The 13,513-nt window shown below is 38.9% G+C and overlaps 1 protein-coding gene across 5 annotated transcripts in view; it reads left to right on the top strand.

Annotated features, from left to right (window-relative positions):
* The window catches only part of Ptprc (protein tyrosine phosphatase receptor type C), a 113,217-nt gene extending 105,488 nt beyond the window's left edge, over positions 1-7,729 (top strand). For all 5 annotated transcript variants that reach the window (XM_021655930.2, XM_060364380.1, XM_021655929.2 and 2 more), the window contains 6 exons: positions 306-439; positions 915-1,049; positions 2,408-2,530; positions 2,759-2,934; positions 4,638-4,773; positions 6,086-7,729. In XM_021655930.2, coding sequence (XP_021511605.1) covers positions 306-439; positions 915-1,049; positions 2,408-2,530; positions 2,759-2,934; positions 4,638-4,773; positions 6,086-6,358 — 977 coding nt within the window. In that variant the 3' untranslated portion in view covers positions 6,359-7,729. The remainder of the gene's footprint in view (positions 1-305; positions 440-914; positions 1,050-2,407; positions 2,531-2,758; positions 2,935-4,637; positions 4,774-6,085) is intronic.
* The last annotated feature ends 5,784 nt before the right edge of the window (positions 7,730-13,513 follow it).

Raw genomic sequence — 13,513 nt, 5'->3', positions numbered from 1 at the left:
TGACTTGTGTTTTTTATTACTGTAATCTTTTGGGTACTTTCTTATTTTTCAGACTTTCAAAACTTATTTTAATCATTAAGTGCTGAATTTTAGCTAGACTCTCATTGTAGATAGGTCAGCACATTCAATTCTGAATTTCCTCTTTATTTCCATGTGTCTGTCAGCTGGACATTTGATTCGTTTACATTTGGGTTTTGTTTGGGCCCTGGAATGTGATCATTCTGAGAGAATTCTCTGTAGGCCAGCTCAGTCCTCAGCCCTGAGTACTTCTCTAGGAAGACTTGCTACTGTTTCTTTGTCCATAGATGACTTTAACAGAGTGCCACTTAAGCATGAACTGGAGATGAGCAAAGAGAGTGAGCCTGACTCAGATGAGTCTTCGGATGACGACAGTGACTCAGAAGAAACCAGCAAATACATCAATGCATCTTTTGTGATGGTAGGTACCCACAACTCCAAAACCAGAGTCTGACCCTTTTGAGATTATGTCTGTCAAGACTTATGTATTCAGTGATATTCACCTCTTCTCTAGATCTTCCTTCCCATGTCAGTGAGTTTTAGCTTAATCATGCTGTCAGGAGAAAATCTAGACACAAGTTAAGGTAGATGGATGATAAGGAATATTTTAAATGTTTATATTAATTCTTTTTCACAATTAAAAGAACTGCTAGAAATAAAAGACTTTTAGAAAAAATATTTTTCCTAAGTAGCATTGCATATTATAACTGTAATTTAGCAGTATTAGCTGAGAATTAAATATTTTATGAATAGACATTGCATTTTTCTTGGACTTGAGAATCTTAACTTTCTCTGTTAATGGCAATGACACCAAATCAATTATTTTTCTGAATGTTTAGGAGTCTATTATTCTCTCTTTGACAACACTAACAAATTTCCACCTTTGTGGTTTTTAGAGTTACTGGAAACCAGAAATGATGATTGCTGCTCAGAGTCCACTCAAAGAGACTGTTGGTGACTTCTGGCAGATGGTGTTCCAGAGAAAAGTCAAGGTTATTGTGATGTTGACAGAGTTAACAAACGGAGACCAGGTTTGTGCTTTGGAGTACACTGTGTGAGAACACTGTCCACCATGCAGTGCTGTTCTGCAGTCTTGCATTTCTTGTTTATTGCTCTACTCTCCAGGTTTTGACTCCTTTGTGACACAGTCCACCCTGTTACTGCTCCTGGGGCCTTTGCCAAGTTGACCCTATTATTCTTCTGTCTGGGTTCTGACAGTCTCCCAATTCCTGGGTGCTTAGAAGTGGGAGAAGTACATGGTGGAATATTATGCCTTTCCACTTTGCTCCTATATGTATATGTTAGGATCCACTTTCCACTCTGAACAAGTGTGTTTATATACAGAGCCTTGGCACCCCACCTGGCATTCTCAGTACACAAATATCCCTTGTACCTAAATGATCCTCTCAGTACCTCCTAACTCCATCCATTCTTATAGAAAACCAAAACTGTTTGAAATCTTCAGCTGTATTCTTTCTTCTTCATTCCCATGTGATATTATTGCCATAAACTTCTGTAAAGTTGGAGGTAAACTTAAGAGGTACTTTTACTTTTTACTTAATCGTTGTGACATATGTTTGATATTTTTTTCAGTGCCCTGAGATACTATTAAAAATTCCCGGGGATAGATCATTTAATAGAATTTTAGTTCTGACATATGGTAAGGCTTATCTAGTGAAATCCTCATAAACAGGCCCCACGATCCATTACTGTCTCTGTCTTCCTCTCACTTTTCTCTTTCTACCTCTCTCTTCTACAGATCCTCTTGGATCAGTCCCCTTCTCTCTCTCTTCTCCTTCTCTGCTTTTCATCCCTCTCCCTCTCTACTTCCATCTCTAGCTTCCTTCTTCTATCTCTTTTCTCCTGTTGGTGGCCCTGTGCATTGTCAGCAGTTATAGGATGCCAGTTTGTAGAGACCTGTGGTTCCCTTGCTCTCCAGTCTGACTTTTTACTTGCATGCTGCCTCATTATAGCTTCTCTTAGAGTAGGCCATCAAAATGCTGGGAGAAATCTTGATGCAACACAAACTCTGTTCTCAAGGACCAGTGGAGGAATAGCGGAGCCCAAGTCATTGTAAGAGTCATGGATGGTGTCATCTCTTTCTGTAGATTCTGAAATGTTTAGGTAATCAGGATTGAAAAAGAACAAATCCCAAAGATGATAACAAGAGATGATAAAACTACTCCTGGATTACCTTGGTCATTCCCAAGCAGCCATCATGCAGTGGAAGGATCTTCACTGTATTTAAAGTAGATTGTAGATTTTTATAAATGTGTCAGTTTTAGAATAAAAAGTAAGACATGGAAAGAGAGAAGGGGTTCTGAATATGTTAAAGAAAAAATGCAACACCTGGGCATAACCTGGTAGGTTGTGTTATTTTTTTCCCTAGGAAGTCTGTGCTCAATACTGGGGAGAAGGAAAGCAGACCTACGGAGACATGGAAGTGGTGCTGAAAGACACAAACAAATCCTCAGCCTACACTCTTCGTGTGTTTGAACTGAGATACTCCAAGGTAGGCAAATGTTTTTGAAAGTGTCTTTTTAATTATGTAATTAATCTGATAGCAAATAAAGATAAACCATTTCATGTCAATTAATATAAAATAAATCAAGACCATTGTCTTTATATTTATCTTGAATAAAAATTGTAAGCTATGTGAAAGCAACTGTGAAGGAAATGCAGCTATCAAAGTTATGATAACGCTTTTTGCGTTTAATGTTCCCTTTACTTCTGATTGCAGAGGAAGGAGCCCAGAACTGTGTACCAGTACCAGTATACCACATGGCGTGGAGAAGAACTTCCTGCAGAGCCCAAAGAACTGGTGTCTATGATTCAGAACCTCAAACAGAAGCTTCCCAGAAGTTGCTCTGAAGGGATGAAGTACCACAAGCATGCACCAATCCTAGTCCACTGCAGGTCGGGGCTGACGGGATGCACTCTAACGTTGGGAGGCTACTTCATTTCTGTTGAATTCAGTATATTATTCTGCTATGCAAAACATGTGACCCAGTGAAAATTCCCATGAAGCAACTTACTCTTATGTAATTCATATGAACCACAACTACCATAATAATACAAACAATGAAGGTTATAAAGCAATGATTTTAGGCTGGTAGTTGCTTAATATCAGTTCATGTCATCTTTGACTCTGAATAGCCTAGCATTAGACCTGGGATGTTATATGTGGTAAATGAATGAAAACAAAAAAATATATGTATGAATGAATTGGTTGGTAGATTTCATTATGGATAGATTTATGTGCATTGCATTCACTCTACTGGATATTACAGGACCTGAGAGATGAATGCTTCACTTCCAGTAGACATACTTTAAGCTTTTTATTTATAAAGGTTTATGAAATTGTGTGTGTGCGTGTTTGTGTGTGTGAACAGCCAGTGTCGTGCATGAGGAATTCAGAGGACAGTTGCCAGACTTTGTCCTTCTTGTCAACTTGTGGGATTCAAGGATCACCTCAAGTCACCAGGACTGAGTGCAAGCACCCCTGTCTGCTGAGCCATCCCAAGTGCCCTTAACTTGTAGCATGAACTGCAGTTTCATGTCTTGGCAACTTGGCTTTAAACCCATGTCAAAAGCACTCACACAAATAATGCTATTTAATTTTATTAGTCTTTGCTGTGCAGAAATGTGCCACCTGTTGCAGAAACCTACAGAGCCTCCTCAAGCCATACTGGCAAAGCTGCGTAACATGAAAATTTTATAGAAAGAGAATATTAGAATAAATAACAAGTTGGAAAAAAAAAACAATGTAAAATGAGCACTGTAAACCTGATGAAATGCTTTTAGAAGTTGTAAAAGTCCTCTTTATTATAACCACACATACAGGAACAAGTCCTCCTGGGTAGACTTTTTCCAGGACTATTTGCATTTTTAAAGGTGAAATTTACATGGAACAAAAAAGAAAACAAAGAACAGAAATTTAGGCTTGAGTTTGTTGCTTAGGGTGTAAGTGTATGTTTCTCAATGAAGTCTACTGCAGAGTACCTGCTGACTACATGAGGCTTAAAATGAAGCTGTGTTACACTTTTTACCTTTATTCTTTTCTCCTGTTGTTGCTAAATTATTCAGTTGCACATGCTTTAATGACTAAATCTGTCAAGCGTTGTTTTCCTACCGACATAAAAGGAGAGCACTGTTAAGCGGCGGAAGAAGCAGAGCAGGAGAGCAGGGAGCAATGTGGGGCTAGTACTTGGGCTTCATCTGTTTCTGAACCTGCTCTGATGTTACCTACATCTGGGTTTCCTCATCTACCAAACTGATCTTGTTAGATTTGTCCTAACAACTCAGAATGTCAGTAAACATGCATTTAAAAACATGAAACACTAAGCAAAAGAGAACATTTCTAATGCTAAATCTGCATCTATTTTGCAAGTCATAGTCACATATTAGAAAATTCTGTCCCCCAATGCATTCACAGAAACTAATTTGGCCTCTAATGCCCACAAGCAAGATACCTGTAGTAGATAGGAAATACAAAACCATATCCCATCTCTTTGCATTTATGTCAATAGCCCTTTCCCTCTCTCTCCCCCCCCACCCCACAAAAAAATCTAACTTATTTCATTTTCTAATTTTAAAAACTTCTCTTGTTCTTTTGGCAGAGATGGGTCCCAGCAGACAGGGTTGTTCTGTGCTTTGTTAAATCTCTTGGAAAGTGCGGAGACAGAAGATGTGATTGACGTGTTTCAAGTGGTCAAATCTCTTCGCAAAGCTCGGCCAGGGATGGTGGGCTCCTATGTAAGTGTGTCTGGATGGCAATTTCCAGTTGTCTGTGTTTCCCTGGGGTACTTTGCCTTCTCCTCTCCTCTCTTCACTCCCCTTTCTCCTCCTCCTTGTTTTCTTGCTTTTCCATTCTAAACATTCCATGATCAATGTAAATAAGACTTTATGAGAGTTTGTCATCAATGTGTCATGACAGGTTACGCAGGCACTTCTTTAAATGACCATTCATTGTCCATCTTCCCTTTCTTTAACCATTTATCAGCCAGTCTTACTGTATAACAGAACAGCCCCAAGTCTAGTGACTTTGATAACATCATTATAGTTCAGTGATATTCTATTCATCTACTGAGCTCCCCAGGCTTAGCCGATGAGACTCATTTTCATATGTTGTCTGCTGTCAGCTGATATATCTACTTATACCTGGCTGGCCTAAAATAATCTGTGCTGCCAGTAAATTAGCAAGTGGCTGTCACTCACCTTTGGCAGCAGGAATGAGTAGCCAGTGGCCATGTGGCTCATCCAAAAGGCTAATCCAAGCTTATAAAATGACAGAGCATCAAGAGCATGGGTAGAAAGAGATGTGCCACCTCTTGAAGTCCAGGCCTAGAACTGATACAATATGGCTTCCAACCAAACCAATCCTGAGGCTAGTTCACAACCTAGAGGCATGCAATTTACATTGCAAAGAGTAGTGTGTACAGCAGAAAACAGTATGTATCACATTTATGCAGTCAGTGTATCCTCTTTCTGAAACAACAACATAGTTGAACATCAGTGATTAAGAAATTATTCTCAATATAATCTCTCATCGAAACACATGAAACTTTTATGTACACATGAATTAAACTTACATGTCTAAATTTTAGAAAGTATTTGAATGATCTAATAAATACATTGGCTGTACAGAGACTCAAAGGCAGAAAAGCATAAAATATCAAATAATTAAAATGACATAGAGAGTGTAAGAAGAATTGGGGCTTGTCGCTTTAGTTTATGGGGATTTGAACAAGCTTCTTGAATGAGGTGGTTCCTGCTCACATTCGTAAATGATGTGTGCACATTAGCTAGGAACAGAGGCACAAAAATGAGATTTTGGCAAAAGTCTGGGCTGAGTAGTCACATGATAGGTAGCAGGGAGTTACCTGTTTGGTGTTGCTCATAGCTACCCTAACTCTGATCCTAAGGAACTCTAAGTCAGTTATAAAGCTCCTAAGGAGAATATGTCAGCAAACATGTTCTAGACTTGTAGCAGGAGATGGTTAATTCTAGGATGCCTTTTCTGGACGTTAGAACTTTCTGCATGCAAGTCTGTGCTGTTTTCTTTCAGGAGCAATACCAGTTCCTTTATGACGTCATTGCCAGCATCTTTCCCACCCAGAATGGACACGTGAAGACAACGCACAGCCAAGACCAAATTGAATTCCATAATGAAGTGGATGGAGCCAAGCAGGATGCTAACTGTGTCCATCCAGCTGGTGCCCTGGACAAAACCCAGGAAGACAAGAGCGATGGTGGAGCTTCGGAGCTTGCCAGTGCTACTGAGGAGCCAGAACATTCTGCCAATGGTCCTGCAGACCCAGCTCTAACTCAGAGTTCATAGGACTTAAGCAGGACAACTCAAAACTTCAAATTAGTTGTTTCTATTTTTCTAGACATAATGAAAGAAAATGGCTGTGCAGTGGTTTATGGAATCTGCATTCACCTTTTGCCACTGTATGAAAATATTTAAATTTTGTCAAAATATTTTGTACAGTTTTATGCTTATTTTAAAAATGTGTCTATATCATTCAGCAAGAACATGTGTGTGAGACTGTCTCTGTGTGATATGTATGTGACTGTGTATGTGTGTGAAAGAGTGTGTCTGCATGTGTCAATATATGTGAGTATGTATGTGAATGTGTCTGTGTGTGTGTGAGTTGTGAGTGACTGTGTGAGTGACAGCCAGATAACTTTGGAAAGAGAATGCCTTCAGCCATTCTAAATGCTTTTGAGAGATATTTCCGTTTTACCCTCTAAAGAAATTATTCATTTTATATGTAAACTGTCAAATTGTTTGAAGATTCCATTTTTTTAGAACACCGACTGAGTGTAGACTCAGTTGTAAAAATATCAAAGTGTACATTTCTGGAGTGACCTCAAGATGTCCTCCTCGCTCTACTTATGCTCTTGTAGTTTAGTATGCTACTTCTGGAAATATATAAAAGTACATAGGAGTGCCATGAGTGAGTATAGCTGCTGCAGGGAACTTAGCTAAATTAACATTTGAGAATTTATACTCCATATACTGTCATTTCATTACTATCTCTTAATGTGTATTTAATCAAATATAAAAAGCCCAAGGGAGCCTCTTTTTGTACCTCTGTGGGCAACAGAACTTTGCAAGTGGGTGGTTGTCTACACAAAAAATGAAAATTGCTTCTGGATGCTCTTGATCATACTTAATACATCTTATGACTGAACCTAAATAAATATCCTTAATTAAGTCCAATGTATGGTTTAAAAAAACTAGAATAAATGCAGGGACATGAAAATTAATTTGTACTGAATATTTACATATTAGACTTCATATACATATCTTCTGGAATTCAGAATCCACGAGAAACATAAAGTTGCACATGTGTATTTCCTATGTTTAAGACCATTCTTGACTTTCATGAAAAGGCCTTTATCTTAAATTTCTTAAATATTTAATTTACTCTTACCAAGACACAATATTGATAATCATAACAAAATTTCGGTTATTACCTTCCTTGCTTATATGAAGTGTTTTGCCCTTTCATAATCGACAGTGAAACAATTATTTCTTCATTCTGAGATTAGTTTCCCATTTTGCTCATTATTGAGAAAAATGAAGAACAGTGTCTGTGTTAAGCTTTCTAGCAAGAATATGGATAACTCATAAAAATGTGAAGCTCTTCTGCTTAGAAAATATATTTAGGACTTTAATAAAGTATAAAATTATTCAAAATTATTTATGAGTAAAGTGTTTCTTCAGAGAATTCGGCTGCATGAAGTATCCTCCAAATGTGGATATCGTGCTAAATTGTGTATTTCCCTTTTGAGGCTATTCTTTTGAGTACGCAAAATGAATACTTAGAAAATAGGGCCATGGTAACTTGTAAGTAATATAAAAAGCAAGCTAGGGGTAATTTTCTTTTGCAAATGGGGTAGCATGATTAAGGAAGAGGCAGATGGAGGCTCAGCGGCCAGGTGTTCTGTGAGACTGTACGCCAAGTGAAGGGAGGCTCATGTATGAGAGTGTGCAATCCAAGGTTTGCTTTATTAGAGAAAAAAAAATTTGTATCTGAACCTCAAAGTTACGTTTTTGGTATTGGTTATATTCATAGGGAACAGGGAAATGGTTTTGCCAAAGCTAATTCTCAGACCTTGCCAGGAAAACAACAACAATACCACAACAGGTGAAGAGCTCCTACTTTAAAAAGGCCTAGTCCATTTCTGAGCTACAGTACTGAGAGTCCTGTTATATTTTTGCTGGGCAGAGGAGAATTTTTTTCCTCACTGTTTATTTCTGGCATCAGACTTCATTGGAAGTAAATGATTCATTTAGCAACCTTAAAATTCAACACTTCATAATTTTGTCTGAAGGTCTTAGTAGCTATAGAAAGGAGATATGCATTTTCATATCTTGCAAAAGCTAAACTGTGGGGAGTCATCATCCAAAAACGTCTTTACAATGTTATTTCAAAAACGTAATCTTCTGGGGTTGGGTAGATGCTGAGTCAGTAAAGTGCTTATCCACAAGCTAAAGATCCAAGTAAATCTCAAACACACACACATAGAGCCTACTGAGTAGGTGGCAGCATGCAGCTCTATGCCCAGGGCTGCCAGCTTGAGACATGTGGATCCCAGAAACCAGAGGGCCAGACAGTCTGGCCAAAATGGCAGAGAGGCTCTAATTCAACAAAGTAAAGTAGAGAAGTAACTGAAGAAGCTATCCCTAACACCAACCTCTGGCCATCTCATGTGTCCTTATGGTTGAGATTGATAATATATGATTGATGAAATTTCTTATTCATTTCCCCTAATCCTCCTATAATGTTAAAAATTTTATTATGTCTGAGAGTTAACTGGCATACATCTTAATTTTAATTATTTTATTTATCATAGAGATTTGTTATAAAATGCCTCATTTTGTCATGATAACTAAATAAGCAAGCAGTCATTTTCTGCTGTGATGTCCTTGAAACAGGCAACTTCAATAGACAAGAGTATCAGTGACAAGTCTCATGATTGTACCTTTCATTCTCTTGTTCATAGTTTTACAACTGGAGTGGTGACATTATTTCAGAGGGAAACCTTCAAATATGAGCTATGTAATTCCCAGGTTTAAGAGGCTATAAATATACACCTTACAATGCTTACCTGAAAGAACAACATGCCTGTTTCACTTAAAAGAAAAGTGCACAGATGGAGCTGGTTTCCGCCTTCCACCTTCCCGATGGTGAGTGCTCTCTATCATGAACAATTCCACATTTGGCTAAGGCTGAGGATCTGGCTTGCTTCCATGTATGTGGACCTATCTGCATTGCCCCCGTGGCACGCCTGGGTTGGCTACCCAGAGGCTATTTAAGCTATGGGCTGGCTTTCCCCGGGGTCCGAGGATTGTTCAATGTTCCTGAATAAACTGCATTGAAAAAAAAAAATGTTTATCATCTTCAGATATAATTCTTCTTGCTAAGAGAAATAGCCTAAGATGAAAGCACTAATTGAAAATAAATGAATAAATAGTGAAATTAAAAACTTAAAAACCGGGGGGATCTAAGATGGCAGCAACCAGCATGCACCTTTTCTGAGAGGCAGAGGATTTAAAACTCCAAAATCAGTGAGTGGAGGGGCAACTGAAGCTAGAAAATCAACGTTTCAGCTTCCTGAAAGAGAGGGGACATCACAGGAGCAGAGAATATTTAGATTCATGTCAGGCACAGACTTCTCTGGGAACTGAGAGGGCTACTTCCCTTGTTTGTCCTTCCTCCTCCACAGCGCCAGTGATGCTGAGCACAGAACTCACTGCCTGAGGACTGAGCCACCAGAGGCAGGGCTCCTAGCTCCTCAGCCAGCTGCCAGCTGTACCCACCCACTGAGTACCTGCCTGCCTGGTTCCAGTTCCTCTGTACAATCCTTCCCAGGTCCCATGTCTGTGAGAAGCCTTACCAACTCTGCAGGGCTTCCCAGCCAGTGACTGTATGGGCTGCCCAATCCCTCAGTGACAGATAGCCAGCTGTTAAGCCACCAAAGCCCAGCAGACCTGCAAAAACACCCAGGTACACCAGGCGCTGGGCCACCTAGGTCTGTGGACCACTGTTGTGGCTCCCCAGGACATCCTAGCAGGCACCTGGACACTTCAATTCCACAGCTGCAGTTGGACTCCCAAGTTTAATGGCTGCAGCACCACTAAGCTGACTGAGCTCAATCTGCCGCATTTGACTCAGCAGGTCCAAACCGGCCAGTAGCAAACAGGAGAACCCCTGTGCTTTAGGTTTTGAGTGGGTTAGTGCGCCCTCAAGTGCCTACAGAGCCTCAGATCCAGGATGCTTCTAAGCTAGCAGCCAGCCATAAGATCCCTCCCACCCATTCATCCACTGTGGGAAACAGAGGGTTTCTTGGAACACTGAAGCCCTTGCTCTGAAGATCTACCAGTGGAGTTTAGGCAAATAAATCCTGGAGCTCAGTTAGAGACAAATACCAGTAGCCTGTAGGCTACTGATGTACTCAGGGATTTTGTGCCTGCTATCATCACCCTCACTTGCAATACCTTTAGCGCCTGCAACCCCTTCGGTGCCTGCAAGGTGCCCCTCCCTCACACTGAAGGCCTCTACATTCTTTAGCACCCTGTCCCTCAGCACACACTTCCATGCACGTGCACACACACATTTGTCCTTCTACGTCCAATGACTTTACTCTCACAGGTACAGCTGAAACACCAACGCACACACTGAAACCACTGGAACTTTCTGATCTTCCTGAAGAATTCTCCAGACACCAGAGAAAGATGGTAACATTCTGATCTGCAGAATTCAGGAACAAACGGTGAAGTTTACAGATAAGCAAATGGCCAGGGGTCAGCAAAAGAACACATCAAACAAAAATCAGTACATCATGGCTTCACCAGCAACCCCCAAAATTAATGGATACTCCTATTCATCAGAAATATTGGAAAATGACTTTAAAGTTATGCTCATCTAATTATTAGAGGCACATAAAGAGGAAACAAACAAATGTCTCAGAGAAATAACCATAAAAAAATCAGACAGTTAAAGAGGAAATGAACAAATCTCTCAAAGAATTGGCCACCCAAGTCTAGGCAAAGAAAGAGGAAATGAACAAAGCTCTCAAAGAAAAAAAAGGCAAATTTAACCAAACAAATGGAGGCACAAGTAGAGGCACAATTAGTGGCATATAGAGAGGAAACAAACAAACAAACAAAAAAATACAGTACATCATAGAGACACAGGAATACACATCCAAACAGATGACGGAATTGGTACAAGGCATCAAAACAGAATTAGAATCAATAAAGAAAACACAAATTGAGAAAACCCAGGAGCTGGAGAAAAGAGAAAGAACCACGAAGGAAAGCATCAACAATAGAATACAAGAGATGGAAGAGAAACTATCTGGGGCTAAAAATACAATCGCAGAAATTGGTATTCCTCTCAAAGAAAAAGTAAAACCCGAAAAGTACAAACACAAACATCCAAGAAATCAAGGGTGCCATGAAAAGGCAAAATCTAAGAATAAGGCAAAATCTAAGAATAATAGGAATTGACGAAGAAGAAGATTCAAGGCTCCAAGGTCCAGAAAATATTTTCAAGAAAATAATAGAAGAAAATTTTCCCAACCTCAAGAAAGAGATGTCCATAAACATACAAGAGGCCAGAACACCAAATAGACTAGACCAGAATAGAAAATCCTCACACCACATCATAGTCAAAACACTAAATCTATAGACCAAAGAAAATATATTAAAAGCTGCAAGGAAAAAAGGCCAAGAAACATATAAAGATAGACATATCAGAAATCACACCAGAATTCTCATAAAAAACTATGAAAGTCAGAAGGGCCTGGGCAGATGTCATGCAGACTTTAAGGGACCACAGATTCCAACCCAGACTACTATACCCAGCTAAGCTTTCACTCAACATAGATTGAGAAAAAAAATATTATATGACAAAACTAAACTTAAGCAATATCTACACAGCAACCCAGCCCTACAGAAGATACTAGAAAGAAAACTCCAATCCAACAAAAACAACTACACCCAAGAAAAAAAATGGGATACAGATAATTTCCCAGCAAAAATTAAAAATAAACAAGCAATGAATCACAGTAAGGCCATCAACTCCACAATAAAAGGAACTAATGTTTCTTGGTCACTATTATCTATCAACATTCATGGACTTAACTTTCCAATAAAAAGACACAGACTAACAGACTAGGTGCAGAAACAGGATCCAACATTCTGCTGCATCAAAGAAACACACCTCTGCAACAAAGATAAACACTGCCTCAGAGTAAAGGGCTGGAAAAACATTTTTTAAGCAAATGGACCCAGAAAACAAGCTGCAGTAGCCATCCTAATATCTAATAAAATAGACTTTCAACCAAAATTAATCAAAAAAGATGAGGAGGGGCACTATATTCTCATCAAAGGAAAAAATCCACCAAGAGGACATCACAATTCTGAACATCTATGCCCCAAATGGAAGAGCACCTACATTCGTAAATGAAACATTATTAAAGCTTAAATAACACATTGATCCTAACACCTTAACAGTGGGAGACTTTAACACTCCACTCTCACCAAGGGACAGATCATCTAGACAGAAACCAAATAGGGAAATAAAGGCACTTACAGAGGCCCTAATTCAAATGGACCTAATAGATGTCTACAGAACTTTTCACCCAAACTCTAAAGAATATATCTTCTTTTCAGCACCTCATGGAACCTTCTCCAAAATAGAGCATATAGTTGGTCACAAAGCAAGCCTCAACAAATACAAGAAAATTGAAAAAATCCTCTGTTTACTATCTGACTACCATGGACTAAAGTTGGAGCTCAACGAAATGGAAATAGCAAAAAGCCTACATGTACATGGAAACTGAACAACTTGCTATTCAATGACAGCTGGGTTAAGGAAGAAATAAATAAAATAAAATAATAAAATAAATAAAGAAAGTAAAGACTTCCTAGAATTCAATGAAAAAGAAGGCACAACATACCCAAATTTATGGGACACAATGAAAGCAGTGCTCAGAGAAAAATTCATAGCACAAAGTACCTTTAAGAAGAAATTTGTAACATCTATACAAGCAACTTAATGGCCCAACTGAAAGCCCTAGAAAAAAAATAAGCAGATACACCCAAGAGGAGTAGACCGCTAGAAAAAATCAAACTCAGGGCTGAAATCAATCAATTAGAAACAAATAAATCTATTCAAAGAACCAATGAAACCAAGAGCTGTTTTTTTTGAGAAAATCAACAAGATAGACAAACCTTTAGCCAAACTAACTAAAAGGCAGAGAGAAACTATTCAAATCAGTAAAAGCAGAAATGAAAAGGGGGACATAACTACAGACATTGAGGAAATCCAAACAATCATTAGGACATACTACAAAAGCCTATATGACACAAAATTTGAAAATCTAAAAGAAATGGATAATTTTCTTGATAGATTCCATCTACCAAAATTAAGTCAAGATCAGGTAGAAAGATTGAATATCCCTATATCTCTCA

Source organism: Meriones unguiculatus, chromosome 11 (assembly GCF_030254825.1).
Source record: "Meriones unguiculatus strain TT.TT164.6M chromosome 11, Bangor_MerUng_6.1, whole genome shotgun sequence".
NCBI classification, from domain to species: Eukaryota; Metazoa; Chordata; class Mammalia; order Rodentia; family Muridae; genus Meriones; species Meriones unguiculatus.
This window is presented reverse-complemented; position numbering and strand designations above follow the sequence as displayed.